This window comes from Falco punctatus (assembly GCF_963210335.1).
Source record: "Falco punctatus genome assembly, chromosome: 3".
Lineage (NCBI taxonomy): Eukaryota > Metazoa > Chordata > Aves > Falconiformes > Falconidae > Falco > Falco punctatus.
Window position 1 is genome coordinate 11,351,682 of NC_137582.1, and position 20,876 is coordinate 11,372,557.

The 20,876-nt window shown below is 40.0% G+C and overlaps 1 protein-coding gene across 1 annotated transcript in view; it reads left to right on the forward strand.

Moving 5' to 3' along the window:
• MYO10 (myosin X) overlaps nt 1-20,298 on the forward strand; it is a 166,684-nt gene extending 146,386 nt beyond the window's left edge. Inside the window, 13 exon segments of the mRNA XM_080377795.1 lie at nt 2,612-2,705; nt 3,505-3,560; nt 5,992-6,134; nt 6,579-6,773; nt 7,904-8,061; nt 9,327-9,450; nt 11,181-11,478; nt 13,113-13,320; nt 13,924-14,060; nt 15,024-15,144; nt 17,585-18,037; nt 18,407-18,598; nt 18,862-20,298. Of these exon segments, the coding sequence (XP_080233921.1) occupies nt 2,612-2,705; nt 3,505-3,560; nt 5,992-6,134; nt 6,579-6,773; nt 7,904-8,061; nt 9,327-9,450; nt 11,181-11,478; nt 13,113-13,320; nt 13,924-14,060; nt 15,024-15,144; nt 17,585-18,037; nt 18,407-18,598; nt 18,862-18,972 (2,290 nt within the window). The 3' untranslated portion in view covers nt 18,973-20,298.
• The last annotated feature ends 578 nt before the right edge of the window (nt 20,299-20,876 follow it).

Here is a 20,876-nt window from a genome sequence, read left to right on the forward strand (position 1 = left end):
TGTCAACACCACTTGAGCTACCTTGCTCTGAAGCCTTGAAAGTTGCTTCGTATTCTGTTCTTTTTAAAGGTATAATACCCTCCTATATCACAGGACACCGAGTATAAATTTAGCAATGCTTACAACGCAGAATCTTTCTTCATTTTTTAAGCATCCTTAAAATTACCCTTGAAACAAGTTACGAGCTTTCCAGCAGTTGCTGTTAAGATTCTTGTGTGATGTGAGTATATTTTAAAATGAAGGCTTAGCTAAAGTCCCTTCTGTTAGATTTGCATACATGCCCTGCGGACAGTAAGAAATTGTCAGCGTAAAGACTTGTCTGTGGTCATGCATCTCTCTCGGTTTTTGTCTTCAGCGTTGAAGAGGAGACACTATATGCTATTGTTGCGTATAGTACACGTAACATACCATCCAGATTAAATTACTTTCTACCGGTGTATTTCATGGGTTTTTTTTTCTCAGTCACCCCGGCAGACTTTAATGAGGGAGATGTGTAAGGATTTGCAGATAGGCTTAAGTCAAAGCCTCGGTAAAGTTTGGCATCGCTAAAAATGAAGTGCAGAATTACTGGGCTGTGTTGGTTGTGGATCTGGTATTGAAAAAATTATTTTGTATATGGGCTAGATCATGATCTGAGGTTCCTTTTTATTCAAATGAAGGGAAAAAAGAAGAGAAACCCAACAGCTACTGCCCCTCCCCCCCCCCAAAAAAAAAAAAGGGGGGTGGGGGGGTGAGAAAAAGAGGAATTACTGTTTTGATCACAGAACTGTATTTGAGGAAAGAAGAAATGCTTCAGTGGGCAGCCGTTGCGGAGGGTTTATTCCTTTCAAACCCCTGGTCTGTCTTTTTTCCTTCTTCCTGGGTTCTGGGACTCAGCTGAAAGACAAAGGAGGTCCCGACATGGAAGAAGGCAAAAGGAGAGTAAAATCTGCCTTTGTCTTTTGCAAAGTGCCGTGGTTAATTTCTTTTTCATTGTTCACACAAAGATTGCATGAAATGAAAACTCAGAATTGTCCTTTAAAATCTAATAATAAATTATTACTAATTGTGCATACAGTGCTGTGAAGTCTTTTTTCATTTTTAAATAGAAGATTGACATTTAAATACATTTACAATTCCTGAGCCCGAAAAGGAAAGCTGAATTTAATTTTTGAGAATCTTTTGGCAAATGAGTTTTAGTTTTCTTCAGCTGATGGTTCCTTCTGTCTAGATGACCCTCCCCTTGTTCAGAGGGGTTTTCAGTGACCTTGTCTTACGTCCAGCAGCGTAAGCATTACACAGAACCCCTCCATGGGTATCTCTGAGTCTTAACAAAAGAATGAGAACTATGTTCTCATCTTCTTTATTGTCAGGCACTCTTAAATCTGTTTTTCTTCATGCCTTGCCTTGTTTGTAATGAAAGCATAAGCTGTTAGAAAGGATTTAGGATACGGCGGTGATGGTACTGTTTGACAGGCTGCACAGATTTTCTCAAGCTGTCGCTGGCGGTTGGGTTTCCAGGTTCCTGCATTCTGGGCAGCAGTTGGCTTCTGGGTGCTGGAGGTCAGGAGACATCAAACCAGTGTCCTGGGCATATAAGCAATTGCATTTAAAGATAGCTTTATATTTAAATCCAGTAGTTTTGCATTTGTTTCTTCAGCCTGGTGGTGGTGGAGGAGACTGCAGAAAAGCGAGGAGGCCGTTTGAGAGGCTGGGCTTTCGAGCCCTTTGAAAACTTGGCCCCAGGTGGTTTTCGTTAGAATGGCAAATTCCTATCTCAAAGAACTGGCATTCAGGAACCTGCCGAACAGGCCAGGCTCTGCCCTCGGATTTCAGTGGGATTGCTTGGGGCAGTTGAGCTTTATGGTATCCAACTGCCGGAAGGGTAGAGATTGCCCAGAAGCAGGAGGTGTGGTTGAAATCCTTCTGCAATGGCTGCTCAGCACTAGGGGCCGAAGTGCTGGAGACCTCCCTGGCACCTTTCCTGCTGTGGGTACAGGCAAGGCCGCCAGAGCCGCAGGGATTGGGCCCTGCTTCAGCTTCACTGGCCCTTCCAGCAGCTGGGTTTTCCAGTGCTCCATAGGGAACAAAAACTGTAGAGGTATTCGCGTGGGGGTTTTATTCTTTCTCCCCTCTCTGTTGTGCTTCTTGGGCTTGATGGGCTTGGGCAGCCTTTGCAGAAGTGTCGCTGTAAGAAACTGTTACGCTATCCGTGCAGCAGGATTTATAATCTGAAGGTTGGGCTTCCCATTAAAGGCCTTGTGCGTAGCCAGTAATGTATTTTTTTCCAGATGCGATGTGTGGAATGTGTTACAAATCCTCTCTTTAAGCCCTCAGATGTTTCAGTGTGCTTACTGCCAGTTTTTTTCAGAGATGCCACTTTGTGTACAAGGTGTTTGTCTTCAGGCAGAAGGGCGGGCATGAGCTTGGGTGGGGAGGTCTGGAGGGGCTCGCTTGTACCCAGTGTCACTTGAACTGACATAAAGCCCTGCCGCTTTTATGCATGTTGACAAAAAGAATCTTAAGCAATTTCAAAAACCTGCAGAACCTGCTAGATCTCTGCAGAACAAAGCTGACTGAAGGCATGTGCAGAAGCAACATTTTACTTACACTGCTGCCTTTCTCTCCACAGCCAGTGGTTTAGCGTACTGAGTCAAGTCCATGCGTCCACAGAGCAAGAGATCCGAGAGATGCATGATGAGCAGGCAAATCCACAGAATGCTGTGGTAAGTGTAAATCCAAAGAACTTTTCAAAGCAAATATTTTTAGAAAACAGGGGCACTGTGGTGGTCACAGCTTCTGAGACTCACAACCTAGATGTCCTTAAACACAGTGGTAGCTGTGACACTGGCTAGAGGCTCCATGTCCTCGGTCCTGAAGCTGTACAAGAAGAGAGTGTGACTTCTGATTCCTGGCCCATCATTCAGCTTGATGAAAAATCAGTGTTGTTTTTTTTTTTTTTTTTTTGGGGGGGGGGGGGGGATTCTGGTCCAGTTCCCTATCACACCACGGTGTATGCTTGAGTTTGAAATTTTGCAAAGATACAGTTAATGAGTAAATTAAAAACCCAAGAGTTGAAAATCTGAGATTTCTTTGGTCCTGCATTTATCATTCTGTACAACCTACTCTGGGAATAAATGGGATACATTTGGAACCTAGTATCAAGCAAAGGGAAATAAAAACTTCTGCTTAATGGCTTCAGGTGTTTGTTCTGAGAGGATGCCATTTATATTGGGATGGCACTTTTGGGTGAAAAATTGAAGCAGGTTTGGAAACTTAGAAAAAAAGTGCAGTTCTGAGGTGCCTCCAGCTTAAGTAGATATGATCTTTTACTGGATCTGTTTACCTGAGTCTCTTAGTTTTCCCATCAACAGTTTTAATCATTAAAAGAAACTGATGCCCAAATCTGCAGTTCATTTTGCGTGATCAAAGCCACTGCTCCTTTCACCTGTCTCTGAGAAGAGTTCTCTGAGTATTGTAATAGTAAATGTCTTCCTCCTTTTCTGGTTGGATGTTTGTTTATAGGGAACACTAGATGTGGGACTAATTGATTCTGTCTGCGCTGCTGACAATCCAGATAGGTAAGTCAGAACCGTGCCTTGTGACTGACTTTTTCTCCTTCACCTAGCCAAAATCAGATACTTTATACTTCAGTCTCTATATTCTGCTGACCAACTGCGCATTAAAGTAATTCACTGTTGCCTCCCTTTTCATAGTACTGAACAACACATGTTAAAGCATTGAACAGGAATGGTAGTGTGCTTTGGGGGGGCTTCTCTTAACTTTCCTGGCATTGCTTCATATATGAACTGTTCAGCCACTAAAGTGATCCAAAAGTAGATTAAATATTTCTTTCATTTATACAGGTAATGCTCCTGAAAAAGAGCAGCTTATTTTTGAGTCCTTTACAATGTATTAGGCAGAAAAAATCATTTTAACATTCTTCTGTTCAGCTTCTCATGCAAGAATGTTGTATTCTGCAGGGATGAGATTTATTTCACATAACAAAAATGTCTTGTAACAAAGAAGAGGATGCAGTGTGAAAAATAACCATCAGCATTTTCTTAGTTCTTGAACTAGTAACAGTATTTTGGGGGGATAAAACCTGATGTGGGTTCAGGCTATGACTCTGGTTATAAGGTTACTGGCTGTGTGGTGTTACTTGCACTGTAGGAGTTCGTTCCAGTCTCCTCTTTGCACATATATGAGACAGCTGGGTTTAAGTTACTGGTTTGTCCTTGGCCTGCCGATACCCCGATACCACAAGTAGCAGTGATTATAAGCCCAGATTTCCTAAAGAGTGTAACACAAACATCCAGAGCTTTCAGCATATGCTTGTCTTGTAAGCATTGTTCACTCATATTTTTTTTCCTTGTAGTATTTTTTTTTTTTTTAGTTCTCTGAATCTAAATCCATGATGGAAGGTTTTTCAATTAGGAAACAAATTTACTAATACAGGCAATAGATTATTTTTATCCTGACACATAAGAACCCACTACTGAAAGCTCAAAAGAGAGAAACTGAGCAGAGCGCCCTTTGAATCTGTGTTCAGAAAGAATCCTAAGAACAGGGCTTCCGTCATTTTCCTGAACTGGGGAGGAGGAGAGGGAAGCCTGGAAGGTTGGCTACTGTTGCTCATAATGATCTTGTCTGATGGCTTGATCTCCCTTAGTTTATACCTTAGCACTCTCCTTTTTCAGTTCTCTTGCTACAGCTCACCTGTAGCTTCTGTCCTGTACATCACATTATCCAGCCTTCTAGAGCGCGCTTCACGTAGCTCAATCTAAAGCTGCCGCCTCCTCACACATTTTAAAACATGGTCAACAAAATTCTTCTTGTTCAGTTCACATGTCCACTTGTCTCCTCGTCCACCACACTTCCTGAATAACGTAGCACTTCAGCACCATGTGAGTGTGACCAAAACACTGGATTCTGATCACTCCCTTACCCCCTTCTATGGCACTGGTGAGCACTAGCTGTAGATAACTCTTAGATAACTTTTAAGATACCTTAGACACTTCTCATGTTACTTGATTTACTGTAACCTCCCTTCACAGAGTTTTATAATTTTTCCTCCTAATAGTTTTATTTACTTTTTTCTTTATCCTGTCATCCATCTAGCTTGTATGTGGCACACCCTGGTTTTGGAGAATGGTATCATTTGGGTGAACCTCTGTATCCCTATAAATGATTTTTTTGATTGGTTCTAATTTCTACCGAGTTACCTTCTTCCAAGAACTGTAAAAAGAAGGCCCATGAGCTTCTCGTGCATGGGGCGGCCCTGACTGCATCTTTCCCACTTTCTGCATCTGATAACAGTTCTTAAAAACTGTGTGTTACGGTTAGTTACAAAATTAGTTACAAAAATTAGTTACAAAAACTAATGTTAAAGGGTTAAAGCAAGTGTTTGTAGGCTGAAGAACCTGCCTCTCTAATCCAGAGAGCTATCAGCACAGTTCACTTGCGCTAGTTCTTCATGCTTCAGTGAATCCCGGTGTGGGATTGGGTAAAAGCCAGACTCTCATTAAAAATAGATTGTACTCTCAGCAAATTGGGTTGCAGTGCGTTAAAAATAAAAGAATCTGTGTTCACATGCTGCTTCGCTATAGACCTTTGTAAACTGTAGTTTGTTTTAGCTAATGTAACTACTGAAGCAGACACTCTAAATAGATCTGACCCTGAAATAGAGTTCTGACTCACATCCAAAGCTGATTAAAGATTGGAGGTTTTTCTCACCAGATCTATTCTGAGATAGGACAAGTTGCAATTTAATGTAAACTTTCCCACCGTTCAGAGCCCTAGCATTTTGGTGTGAATCCAACGTAATTGAGTCTTTTCAAATGCCTAATTTTGGTTAGGTATAGCGGTGTTGAAATAAATGCTTTAGAGGTGGACAGTATTTGTCAGAATAGAAAATGCAAACAACAGACAGTGGTTGTGGTTGTGGTGAGTGAGGTAAACAGCACGTACGTTGAATGTAAAGGCTTTTTCAATCTTCATTTATTTTCGTAGACCCAATTCATTTGTGATCATCACTGCTAATCGTGTTCTTCACTGTAATGCTGACACTCCTGAAGAGATGCATCACTGGATAACCCTGCTCCAAAGGTCAAAGGGGGACACTAGAGTGGAGGGACAAGAATTCATTGTGAGGGGTAAGAACTGAGTGGGGAAGTAACAAAGTAAGTAACATCCATTAAGCTTCAAAGAGGTTGTTCCTACAAGACAATCTGGGTAATATGCCAGCATGGTAGTATTGGAGCCTCATCTTTGTACAGTGCAGTTTACTCAAAAATAAATACAGCTGAAATTATACTCCTGCTGTGCCATGTAAGAAAATGCAGTAATGATGACAAAACCATTTTTGTAAGCTGACAAAAGAATTTTTCTACGTAAAAACTGAAGTTGAAAAGTTTACATATTAATTTTATTGTATCTTCATCATTTCATTGTTTGACAATTTTACTCGTTGTTTAATACGTGAGCTAAACAATTCACGTCATATTTTTGTTGTTGAAACGATACAATGACTTTTAGCAACCTAATTTTGTCCAACTCTTAAAAGAAAAAAAGTGTGATTCAAATTATGTCTTTAACAGGATGGCTACACAAGGAAGTAAAGAACAACCCAAAGATGTCTTCATTAAAACTAAAGAAGCGTTGGTTTGTTTTGACGCACAATTCTTTGGACTACTACAAGAGTTCAGAGAAAAATGCTTTGAAATTGGGTACACTGGTCCTGAACAGCCTCTGCTCAGTGGTCCCACCTGACGAAAAAATCTTCAAAGAGACAGGTAATTGTTTGCCTTTGTACAAATACGCTTTCAGTTGCCTTCTGTCCTGCTACCTAGAAATGCAAAAACCAGTGCATAAGAATATTGTAAATAGATTATTATGGTTGCAGTTTGATGAACAAATCAGGTTCCTGAGTCTCTGAGCCATTTTACAGGGAATTACTTGGCAAAAAACCAGAGGTACTAATGTATACAAGAGCAAAATTTGTTCTCACTAATATTCAAGTTATCATAGGCTGACACTGCAGCTATGTGTGATTGCTTACGCTTACACGTCAAAGACTTGGGGAAGGACATAGGGATAGCACTCTCCTCATACATTATTTTATGTGCTGAGGAACTGTAAGGACTAACATTGGTGGAGCAAGTGTAGTGAGGTCTCAAGTAAGAGTCCAGTTTGTGCTAAGCTACATATTACACCTGAGTCAGCTCCGCTGTGCATTTTCAAAACTGGTTTTCAACTCGGAAGTGGCTGTTTGCAAACGAGAAGTGACTGTTGACAGTCCTGTGCAATCTAACTGGGGACACTGACACTTCAAAGAGGCTTTTGCTAGTGAAAGATGAAATAGATTTTCTTTAATTGAATCTGCTTCATAAAAAGCTTATACAGTGATACAGGGAGAGAATTTGAACTAAAATGCTTTTTCTACCATAGTTGCCATTTCATTGGTGTGAAATTAATGACTTTTTTACAGAAGCAGTAGTTGTTCATGCTTTATACCTGTTTGTGCATGTGCCACAGATTATGAAAGACTCTCGCATATAAAGGAATCCCGTCTCATTTTCCTGGTACAGATAGGACTGGAGAAGTAGGGCCCACAAGCCACAAATAGCTAACAGTATTCTATAGTGTAGCCTTACGGTCACTGTTAACAAGATGACTGGATGAGATGGGAGGCTGCGTGGTGGTGGCTGTACCTAGGCCTTTTGAAAGGAGAGAATCTCCTTCGGTACCGTAGTATCTGTGTTATGATAATTACTCGTACAGCTTCTTAGGTCCTGAGAAACTGCCAGCGTGATGCAGAATGCAGCACTCGGGGTCTGATGGGACTGCAGTTGTTTTCAGATAGAAGCTGGGGTGTTTTCATAGATACACTTTCGATGATTAATACTTTTTACTGTTGTGCTAGGTTACTGGAATGTAACTGTATACGGACGCAAACATTGTTACCGTCTCTATACAAAATTGCTTAATGAGGCGACACGCTGGTCAAGTGCCATCCAGAATGTGATTGACACAAAAGCACCAATTGATACTCCAACTCAGCAACTTATTCAGGATATTAAGGTAGGCACAAAAAGGAGGGCGTGGAGTGGGAAAGAATGATTGCTTAAATATTTTTCACGTTGGCTTTGCCATGTTGAGTATTAAAGCAGTAAATGAAGTTTTAATCATACAGTGATGTGGACTGAAATTGTGGGACCTGAACGTATTCACTGACCTGATAAAGGAATTTCTGTCTAAACAGTAAAAGAGCAAAGTGTGAGGTGCAACTTGGAGGGCAAGAGGGGTAACTTTTTTCCCTGAAAACAGGAACAAGTTTTACTGGTTTATGTAACTGCTATACCTGGCAGTAGAGTGCAGCCTGCAAGTTCACGAGTCAGCAGACCTGTTTGGCTACATCTGCAGTGGGCAGCACACCAGTATGTGAACTAGACAGCTCTTGTGATTTCTTCTTGTGTTTTTTTCATTATGATTCTTTTCTTGTTTTATGATAACATAGGCTAGGCATCTCATGTCTCTGCGCAACGAGAAACATATTCAGTTAATGCTCTACTGCTTTATAGTCCTGTTGGAGACACTGCGCGCATAGCCAGAGAACAGCTTGGAGATTTTTGCTTGCTGGAGAGAGGATGATGATTCTCAGAAGAGACCAAAAAAAAAAGGAAAGAGGGGAGAACTGCTACTAATCTTTTCCCTTAGAGAGTGCCACCTCTTCTCTCATGGAAAAGTAGTATCAAGTCCTAAATTCCAAGACTATGAATGCTGTTTTCAGAGCAGTAGACATATGTGGAAGTTCAGGATTGGTAGAAGACGGTGGTCACACGTTAATCAAACTTGGCCTAAGAAAGAACAGTATTTAGACATCAGAGTGGGTGCATAAGGTTTACAGCAGCAGTTTTTCTGCACCATTTTGTTGTGGTAGCATCTGTAGATTCTAACTGAAAAGGCCAATTACTTACGCTGGAGAAATACTTTTATATAAAACTTGGATATAGATGTGTTAATTCCAGTTATGAAATACTGGAGTAAAAATTATTGTAAAATGAAAACACACTTCAAAAAATGTTATTAAACTTCATGTCTGTCTCCTGCAGCTCTGCTCTTTACTGCACAGATAAAGTAAGCTATGCAAGGCTGGAGGCTAGCAGGTACTAAGCATTCATAGCCCGTAGAGCACCAGGGTAGCCACAGTACCCACAACTGGATTTAGCACCAAGCAGTGTTGGTAACAGCGATGACTAGTTTTTTCACAGCCAGCCTGAGAGCACAAAGCATTGCGTTATTTTTAACACCAGACCCCATATCCTGCTTTTCTCTCACTCCAACAGGAAAACTGCCTGAATGCTGATGTGGTTGAACAGATTTATAAAAGAAACCCTATTCTCCGTTACACTCATCATCCTTTGCACTCGCCATTACTGCCGCTGCCATATGGGGACATCAATCTCAACTGTAAGTTTTTTCATAGAAACACTTTTCCTTATGAAAGATTAGACCAGAGCACGGGATTTTTTAGTCAGTGGGCTATAGTGAAGTTAACGTTAGGCAAAGTGTATATTCATAATACAAGTAGACAAGTTTCCCTGTTCTCTTCCAGGAGTTAGAGAATAGCAGTTTGTCTAGCATAGAGCCATGGACTTGTGGTGCTCCCGCGTGGATGTTAGAGAAGGGAAGGTTACTCTTGCTGCTTTAATACAAGTTTATTACCCTCAGCAATACAGCTAAGAAGACCGAGTTTGAAAAGCCTTGCACTGAAATAAGCAAATAAACCCAATTCATTCAGTCTCCTTGATTCATATTCTCCTTCTCAAATCAGTGTTGCTTTCTACCCCATGTGGGGAGAGACAGCAGCCACAACTTCCAATTAACAAGTGTAAGTTTCATCCATTGTGGTGGGAAGTGTTATCTGTGGGAAACAATATTTGAGTGGACACAGTTTTAAAAAGTAATGGTTAATTTACTCATGAAACAGATGTAATCATATATACCAATATCCTTTGTTCCCTAAATTAGTTCACTAAATTAGAAGTTGGTTTTGAATGAATGGTTCAGAGGTATTGACGGCTGTGAATTTGGTGTCCTTAAATGAATTTGCTTACCTTATTTTGCAACTGCATTTTAGACAAGATATGACTCAGATCAGAAGTTTCATCCTTGGGAGGAGGGTGGGAGGTCACAGCTGATTAAAAGCTAAGGTATTTCAGGGATTCCTGGCAACTCAAGTGATACTCTTCTGCTCATACGACAAGGAAAATCCTAGGAGAAACCTTTCCCTTCTCTTCACCGTTCTCCCATACAGTGGCAAGGCACAGTTCTGATCTTCTTGGCACTTGAGCTGGTTGTCCCATGCAGGAGTGCAGCACGGTTGCTCTCTATCCACCGTGGACAGGAACAACTAGTTCCCTCTGAGGCAGAAGTCTTGCCAAAATCTTCCCATAATAAATGTAGCTCCACAGATGGACCGATGCTAGTTATTTTCTGTAATAGTATAATGTCAGGTTAGAAACTTCGTAACATACATCTGTTTGTGCTTTGATGGTTAGTAGGGCTAACTGATTCAGACATCAGAGCAATCTCTTCCATCTCCTGAACCCAAGAACTGCATGGTTCTTTTAAGTAGATTGTAGAAGTTGTTAGCCCATGTTGAATAACCTGCAGTACAAAAATAATCACCACCTTTTCCAGCACTCAAAAAACAAGCTGCGGTGTCACGGCAATTATTTAGTTTAGTAATATTGTTTGGATTTAATGGAAATGCTACTGCTGCAAACAGAAGCGATGCCATGTATCTTTGTCACTTTCCATAACACGGTCGTGCTTCACCTCACTTATGATCTGATTAGGTTTTCACTTTTGACAGTGAAATGTGATAAGACACTTCAGCAGTGTGGATTGCTCTGGAAGGAAGATTCTCCATCAAAAAAACCAATCAAGCAAGATATACTTACCAAGTTATGATGTCAGAAAACGTCAGAGTGGGATTTCATTAAATTTGGAAGAAAACTTACCAGCAAATTAGCTCCTAAAACTAGTTTGCATCATACATTTGGAATGGAAAAGATCCATTCTAATATGCTGCATAAGGGTCACTGACTAGCATTAAGCAATTCCTACATTAAGGCTGAGTGCTTTCTCTTGCATATCTCCGTCTAAGCACCTTTCTCCATATTTTTCTTTTCTAGTGCTGAAAGACAAAGGCTATACAACTCTGCAGGATGAAGCCATCAAGATATTTAATTCCTTACAGCAGCTGGAGTCTATGTCTGATCCCATCCCTATAATCCAAGGTATCCTCCAAACAGGACATGATTTACGACCTCTTCGAGATGAGCTCTACTGTCAGCTCATCAAGCAGACCAATAAAGTGCCTAACCCCGGGAGCGCGGGGAACCTGTATAGTTGGCAGATACTCACCTGCATGAGTTGCACGTTTCTGCCGAGTCGCAGCATCCTTAAATATCTCAAGTTCCATCTCAAAAGGTGAGAAGCTTTGAACTACTAAAGCAAGAAAAGAAGTTTCTTCACTTACTGTTTTCTTCACCACAACTTGTAGCAGTGTTTAGATATCTTCAAGTGAGATTGGAACATGCATTCTCTTAGTGAATGTATGCCAAACAACGAATCTAAAAATAAAACGTTGTATGAAAAGCGTGTATGAGCTGATCTAGGTGGAATTGTTCTCATTTGAAGAATCGAGAAAAATCCCACAAAATTGAATGCACAGTTGTTTGTGTTGACAAAAGGGTGGCTTTCTGTAATTGTATAAACTTGCTTAAATGACTTGCAGCCTGTACCCCTGGGTCCCATTCTCAACTGTCCAAATCAACCTGTTAAAAATTCTTTGTCCTCCTTACCTTAGTTTTATGAGGTATGCATCATGCATATAAAAAAACCATCATCATATTTAAAGATGTATTGGAGGTAAAAATGTATGTTTGCAGATGTAATTTTAAGATATTGGTGACCATTCAAAAAAAATAGATCATTGTTTACAGTTCAGCATTAACCAGAATGTGGGGTTTCTCTTGCTGTGATGCAGCAGAAGAATGCAGTGTGTAACTAGGAAAGTTAGTCCAACGGCAACAAACTGTTCTCAGTAATGTACAAGTCTTGTCTTTATTTGTGCTAGAGCATGGACTTTGTCAATCACTTTGCTACGTCTAATTATTTTATAAATATTTTTAAAATGCTTGTATTGAAGATACAGCTTTCAACCAGAGTAAGATCAGTGAAAAATATCAATCCCTTTATATAACTATTAAAACGAAAGAGTCCAACATTGATTCACTTTCTCAGTTTAATTCGGCTCATAAACTGTCCCCCTAGTTAAAAAAAACGCAACTGATACAACATTTGCAGCTTGGTTTCAATATTGTAGATTGTAGATGCATAGTCAGCTTACAGCATTTCTGTAATACTGCATTAATCTTTTTTTTTTTTTTGCCTTGTAGATCACAAATCTCTGTACTTTTTCACATAAATTAAACCTCAGTAGCTCTTAAGAAGCTGACATTTTATCACTGGAAATACAGAAGCACTCTGTACTGAAAGCTACCCAAATTCAACAGTTTTCAATAATTACAGAGTTGAGTTCATTGAAGTTGTTAGCGAATACGCATAATACTAGCTGCTGAACAGTAAGATCTAGAGAGAGTCTTTAAGAGGAATAGAAATCAAGTATCCTAAGTGGCAATACTACAAAAACGGTCAAAATATGTTTTCTTACTTTTTTCTGTAGTACCTTAGTGCAGTTTAGCCTTCATTCAACAACTGTTACTGATAGAAAGGGGAGTTGATTACAAGAAGCTTTTCATAGTTATCTTGCTGTCAAATCTGAGTCATTACAAGATTCCTGTAGTTAATGCTATAAAGGTAGTTCAGTTTTTCCTTTACAGGAGGTTTGTAGAACAAAATGAGAAAGTAAGTATCTAAGTTATCCCACAGTAAATCACAAGTTAGAACACTTTCCTTGACAGTGAAAACAAACCTTTGAGGATGTCAATTAAATAGTGTACTGGATACAGAAGTACTTTCAGGGGAAAAAAACATTCTCAAATAAGTAAACTTTCTATTTCACAGATGGCAAGCTTAAAGTAGTAATATTTGTCTCACAGGGTTCGTGACCAGTTTCCAGGAACTGAAATGGAGAAATACGCACTTTTTACTTACGAATCTCTGAAGAAAACCAAATGCAGAGAGTTTGTGCCATCACGGGACGAAATAGAAGCTCTGATCGGCAGGCAGGAGATGACATCCACAGTTTATTGCCATGGTGGTGGCTCCTGTAAGATTACAATCAACTCGCACACTACAGCCGGAGAGGTGAGAAGTGGTGACAGAATGGCTTTGGCACAAAGTCAGTGCATCCCTTCACATGCCAGTTCCAGACAGTGGTAGTGTTAGGCGTTGGAAGCACTGGGGGTTTCTCTACCAGTCTGTCATTTCAGGGGAGGGGAGGCTAACAGAGCTCGCCCTCCAGCTCCCCAGTGTGTTCTGAAGAAATCCCTGCCATAAAAATTGGTTTTATTCTGCAGAGGAGTACCCAACTATAATTCCCTCTTACAGGAAAAATTACAGGAAAGACTAAGCAATTCAGTAGAGGCATTATTGGAGTAACTTCAGTAGATTTTAGTGCATATGAGAGCCAGCTTGCTCCCTAAAACTGGAAGACTCTTGCTGAGATAGTGAAATACAGGGTTTATATCTGGCCAGATGATAGCACATACATATTCTGAAAGAATCAGCATTATTTACTGTAAAAATTAAAGTAGAAGTTGACAGCAATTAATACTGCTAATGAGAACATGTTAGCAACATTTTTAGCCCAATGTAAAACTGAGCTCTGAATTTTCTTCTAATTATTTGTTTTACTCTGTGGTGCTGCTTTTCCATGCTATGGGTTTTTAATGTGCTGTTTTTCATTAGGTGGTTGAGAAGTTAATTCGTGGCTTGGCCATGGAGGATAGTAGAAATATGTTTGCTTTGTTTGAATACAATGGAACTACTGATAAAGCAATTGAAAGCAGAACCATTGTGGCTGATGTCTTGGCAAAGTTTGAAAAGTGAGTCTGCCTCTCCTTCTGTCTCACCACTCAAATAAGTAGCAATTAGATACATTTTCAATGTTGATAATGCTGAATTTTCTCTTTCTCTTGCTTGTTTGTGATGGTGCAGCTGAATTACACACATGACCATTTCTGGAAGAAAAGCATCTTTTTTTTTTTTCTTTTTTTCTTTTTTTTTTTTAAAGGAATTAATAAGCCACCTATTCGTTTATGTTTGATTTTCCTCTTGTCTTGACACCAGTAGAGTATTATTTCTCATCACTATTTCCACATTTTCTTTTCCACTGCTACAGATTTTTCCACCATTACTAACATTGTGGCTGCCCCAGTACTGGGAGAACTGAACTCCAGGCAGCCACTGCCACTTGGATTACCTGTTGCCAAACTTCACGTGAAAGTCACCACAGTATAGCTCACAACACTTTTCTTACCAGTAAAATTGAAACCACCCATAGGTGGTTCTTACTGTAGTAAGAAAATGTGATATAAGCTCAAATAAGTGTTTGTCATCCTTATGTTGTATGCATGGAAATCAGCCTCCTTTATCCATGTAACAACGGGGAGTGGGGGCGGGGAGAAGGAATGTCTGAAGTGTTGTGCAATTACAGTTTATAACAGGACTTCAGAATGTTGCTTTCATCAACACCTAACTGAGCTGCAAGGAAAAGTTTATTAAGAGAATTTGGGTTAGAAACAGTTGGCTGAGAACTGAGTCAACATTTGTAATTCTTTGATTTTGCTGTAGGCTCTGAATACACGCACCCATCCACCTCTCCCCAAATGACATCGGTCCAGTCAGGGATACTGCTGAAAATCAGCTCCCATCAACAGTAGACTGACAGCAGGTGTAACAAAGCAAAACTCAGCTGATGCCTTGCTTAGATTCTTCAGGTGTCAATTTAGAAAGGAGTTTGATTTTACAGATCTGATCTCTCCTTTCCTCTTCACACAATTGTGCAGGCTTGCTGCCACTGCTGAAGCCGGGGAGATGCACTGGAAGTTCTACTTCAAGCTCTACTGCTTCCTGGACACAGAAAACGTCCCAAAAGATAGTGTGGAATTTGCCTTTATGTTTGAGCAGGTAAAGGACAAAGGTTCCATTCCGAAGCACTTTTAAGAAGAGGAAAAAAGCAAGCGATCTAGGCAGCACAGAGAGAGTTTTGATTATGCTTCTGTTTAACTAAATCCACCACTACTCAAGCATCAAATGCAAAGAAAGCAGTTCAGTGGTCAAAACACGCTTATCATGACATAAGTGAAGCACATACGATTACCTAGTGTTACAACTTTTCTTACTTCTGCACTACTTGTGATTAGCTTTATGTATAGTGGTAGAAAACTGGATAACTGGGTCTAAGCTGGATGAAAAAGAACAGGATGATAACGCGCTTTTAATTTTGCTCTTACAAAACAATTTTCTAAAGGAAGTGCAAGAAATAAAGTGAAAAATGTGTAAATGGCAAGCAAGTTAATGATTAGAGGCCCATGCTGGCAACTGTACAGAAGTAATCCAACAATAGCTTTTTCTCTTTTCAAAAACGGATTATTTCATAGGCACCATAGTAAAACAAATCTGTCCAGCCTCAGCAGTAACCATAGAACAGCTATGATGAGCAGAAATCCACTTAATGAATGTGCTGAGCTCAGAATGAGGCCATATTGCAAAACAATATAAGTGGAATTTATTTATAATGAAAATCAAACGTGTCAGCAGTTGGATTTCTACTATATGAAGTCCTGTAGTTGCTCAGAAACTCTCACTGATGGCAGTTTTATGAACCTTCTCCTTTTCTACTGAATTGCAAATGGCTAAAACTGCTTCCAGCGGACACCTTCTTCATGATAAAGATTTCTATGTAAGGCTGTTTGCACTGTCAAGACCTGACGTTCTTGCTGGTAAGCAAGCCTGATGTAATTGAGAACTGACATATTTCAGTTTTCGCATATACGAAGCCTTTTCCCCTTCTACAGGATCAGAAACATCTTCACTGTAATAGCGTTTCTTCTTGTTCACAGCTTAGGTTTTAAGGCGCCCTATTACATCATGAGTCTACCAAAAGTCTCCTTCTAGAGCCTGCTGTTGTAGCTCAGTCCACACCCGCTTACTGTCGGCTAAAGGTTCTGGGCAGTAGATTACTGTTCTGTCTGTCTGGTTCTACGTATAGAGGAGTCAGCCAGTTACTGGCTCTGCTTTGGGATAAGTTGAGACAGTAAGAAGAAAATCCGTGACAGCTTACATTACATTTTTGGTTTAAGAGGCAGATTTAGATAGTCTTCCATATGAACAGCTAAAACAAGCAGGTTCACTGAAGCAGGTTGTTTTCATGCAGCATTCTGTTTAGTGTTTAGCATTCTGACTGGTGTTTAGCCAAATACTTTACATCTTGCCAAGGCCAGTAGTATTTCAGTTATAAAGCAATTATTACAGCAATACCTTAAAGCTGTGATTTACTACATTCTAACATCAGTTCTGTTCTTTTTTCTGAATTACCTGCTTTTAATGTCAGTCATTGACCAGCCAATTAAGAAAGTTCCCTTTTGTCATCAGTTTTAGTTCTGTAAGCTCCATTATTTTAAAGTCTGAATCCTGTAATTCATAAGGCGCTGAAGAAAGTCTTTTAGTTCTTCCACATTAAAATACTGTCCTTCTGTTTCCACAAGACACCGCTTTCTTCTGCATGCATATGTGTACAATCTCAGGTAAACCATCTTGCATGTTTAAAGGCACATTTTATCTCCATCCTAAGCGTACACCTAAATGAACTAGCTCTTACATGTGCATTATCTCTGTGTGTTTATTAAACTGCTTGCAATTCCTGCATCTCCAGACGTGAGGCATGTTTGTTTCCTGTACTAGTGCAGGAAAAAAAAAAAAAAAAAAGTGAGTCCTAGCTGGTGCACATTTCTAAAGGTTTGAATAGGTATGAAAAGAGCTAGGATTTGAAAGAGTCATCTTGGTTCAGAGCTGATGCTACAGACCTCTATAACACATAAACATTTTACTAATTTATGTGGGATCCATGGAAGATAGTTACTGTTTTCCCTCAGTGAGGTTTATTACAAAGCTGCCCTAGAGCTTTGCTTGTTTGGGTGGAAATGTCAGTTTTCACATCTGGGTTATTGATAGCAGTAAGCAAGACTTAGGTATTCATTTCTTCTTAATGCCCTTGAACATGTATGCTTCCTCCCAATCAGATGTTTAGATCCTGATTTTCTCCCCTTCACATTTTATTTTCCTTTATTAATTCAGTTGCTCTTATATATGTGAGCTCACTAAGAGCTGTACTAGAAACAGTAATTCCCATGTAGCAAGCTTCTCAATTGCCTTGCAGTTCTTCTGGTAAACCCTGTCTTACCCAGTTCAAGAAATTTGCCAAGGGATTTACCGCATTTGATTTATGTAATGGATCATTTATTTCAGATCCTGGGTTTGCCTGCCAGTAAATCTTCTTCCCGTTTCTCTCTTAGTCCTTTCAAAGGCTGTTTTGTACATAAAAAGCTGATTTTTTCCCCATTTGTAGGCTCATGAAGCACTGATTAGAGGACATTATCCTGCTCCTGAAGAAACCCTCCAGGTCCTTGCAGCTTTGCGTCTTCAGTACCTTCAGGGAGATTACACCCTGCACACCAGCGTGCCAGAAATCGAGGAGGTCTATCCCCTGCAAAAGCTGAAGTCTCGGATTACACAGTCTACCAAAACATTTACTGCAGCAGAGAAGGCTGAGAAGAAACGAGCCAGCTTTCTTGAAGGAACGTTGCGAAGGAGTTTTCGCAGCGGCTCTGTCAGCAAACAGAAGGTTGAGGAGGATCAGATGTTAGACATGTGGGTCAAAGAGGAAATCTCAGCTGCCAGGACTAGTATTATTGACAAATGGAAAAAACTCCAGAGGATGAACCAGGAGCAGGCGATGGCAAAGTATATGGCTTTGATTAAAGAATGGCCTGGCTATGGCTCAACACTCTTCGATGTAGAGGTGAGTGAGACCTCCTGAAATTCAAACTACACTTTGTACCGTACATTTCATTACAGACCAGTGAAACCATAAATATGGTATCACAATGCTCAGACAGCTGATATAATACAACGTTAGATATTGAAAGCATACTTCTGTTAGCAGGCACTGTAGCTATTCGAATCTACTCGTTAACCATAAAATACAGAGGGATAGAATGCTAGCCTGATGGGTTGCAAACAAGTTTGCGAAGCGTAGAAGGCTACATTCAAAGAGGGACAACAAGCAACGTGTGCTTTTTAAAAAACGGTCACAGACAAGAATGTCAACAGTAAATGTTCTGTGGCTCCCGCTGTTCCCTTTGCTGTTAATTTACATCTTTTCCTCTAGTGTAAAGAAGGGGGATTCCCACAAGAGTTGTGGCTTGGAGTCAGTGCTGATGCAGTTTCTGTCTACAAGCGTGGGGAAGGAAGGCCTCTGGAGGTGTTCCAGTATGAACATATCTTGTCATTTGGTGCACCGCTTGCCAACACCTACAAGATTGTGGTGGATGAGAGAGAACTTCTTTTTGAAACTTCTGAGGTAAGAGCAAGGAGGAATTTTGTTCCTGTTCCTGTTCCGATAGCCAGGCTACTTAGTAATTGCTGCAAATGTTACAGATTTATTCAAGATCCCTGTAAAGCTAAAGGGAAGACATAATGAGATGAAGTGCTAAGTATTTTTATTTGTTTAACCACAAAAGGATTCTGTTTAAAGTTTGACAGTTTTATAGCGTTAGCATCTAAAGAAACTCATTTGCATGCTGTTACTTTACCAAGAATTTGCTCTTTATACTCTCTTGGCAGGTGGTTGACATTGCAAAGCTGATGAAAGCTTACATCAGTATGATTGTGAAAAAACGCTACAGCACCTCTCGATCCGTGAGTAGTCATGGAAGTCAGGGCAGCTCCAGGTGAAAACAAAACCAGTTCTACTGTGCTCTAAATAGAACATATTGCTGCTTGGCCTCAAAATGACCTGATGATACTGATCACATCTGATGACAAGCTAACCAAGAACCAGAGTTTCCATGGAAAATATCTTCAAACGTTGTTTTAGAAAGACCATGGGGCGGGGAGGGGAAAATCAGCTGAAATAGTCACATACTAGAACTGCTGGCTCGTTCAAAACTTTCCAAAGCATTATTATCTTCAGTTGATGTAACAAATGCCTTAAGACTTGATCCACTGCAATACAAGCAGTAATAAGTGCCTTACAATATTAAACCCAACTTGTATTGACCTAAAATTGCTGATAAAAGTCAAGAGGATTTTTTTTTCCCTTCAGAACACTGAAAACAAAGTTATAGTCATCCATACTGCACTAATCTACTGGCCTGTATACATGTGGGAAGGGAGAGGGAAGAGGAGCAAGGCATATTTGTTTGGAGAGCTGCTGGCAGCCTTCCTGATGGATGCCAACATTTTGAAATTTCCTCTTGCTTCCATAGATGTGCACATTGTGCATGCACATTTGAGCTGTCAGTCAAATTTGACTAATTTTATTCTGTATTTCACAAGTCTTTTGAAGCAAAGGGAATAAGTATGTGCAATGGTGTAAACAGTCTTTCTGTACATTTTAATAGTTCAGAGTTATAGTTGTTACAATTGTATGGTTACTTTATAAGCAGTTTTATTAACAAGTAATTTCCAAAATTTTCATACATTGATTTTACTATTGCAAATATGTATTACCATATAAGTAGCAGAATTCTGCATTCTGCATCTGCTGTATTATAAAGAGATGTAGCTGAGAATATTTATAGACTACCCTAATATGGAAATACAATTATCAGTTCAGTACTCCATAATGTCAGCTTAAGTTCTTAATATTAATTTTTTCTTTAAAGACATCACTCTTTTATAATTCTGGCTGGACTCTCCAACCCAGACTGACTGCCAAACGTCAGAGCCCTTCAGAGTGGACTAGAGAACGCAAAGTTATACAATGCAACTGCTTTAATACAAAGTTCTCTATTTTACCTGGTTGCCTGATGAAGTTTTTGACAGTACCCTGTAAATAAATTGGGGAATACCAGCTAATAATAAGCTGATTTTGGACTTTTATTTTTGTACAGAAATACTGTAATATAAGGCAAGACTTTGATCAAAGGTATCTTTTTATCCACAGCAAAAAAAGAAACCTTAAAAACCGTACTGTTATTAAAAACCTCAGCCTTTAAGGAATCATGCCTACTTACTGGGAAAAAAAAAACAAGTCCAGCAATAAAAAAATATACGTGATGTGCTGTGTTTCTACTTCGTGCTGAGTTAGACTTGCAACAAAGCCCTGATTTTGTCTGTGTTCTCCGAGCCTAGCCCTGAACACAGCATAGGCTGTATAATATGCTTTTGTTCGAAAAGGTGCATGTGCTTTGCGTTGTAATGGGACAGGTTTCCTCGATGATGTGATGTGTGTCAGTTACACTAACAAGACAGAGAGGAAGGACTGCTGAGCAATTCCACTCCACAAGGTATGTGCAAGTAAAGCTTTTGCTATTTGTGTAGCTCTGATGTAAGATGGCCTGGTTTTACTAGCCAGCCACAGCATGGTAGCGCAGCACGTGCTGCCCTTGTAAGTGTACATAGCCTTTATAGACTACAAGGCTTGCTATGAGGAATCCTCCACCTCCTTAATCTGTGACACTGCCCCTCAGTCCCTAAAGGCTTGCTACATCACACTACCAATGTCATGTCCCTGCCCTCCCAGCAAAGGTGAACTTAATTGAAGACAAGAAATATGAGAGAACTACAACTCCAATATGTAGAGCTACACACACAGAGAGTATCTGAGATGTAACATTTCTGATTTTTTCCATATC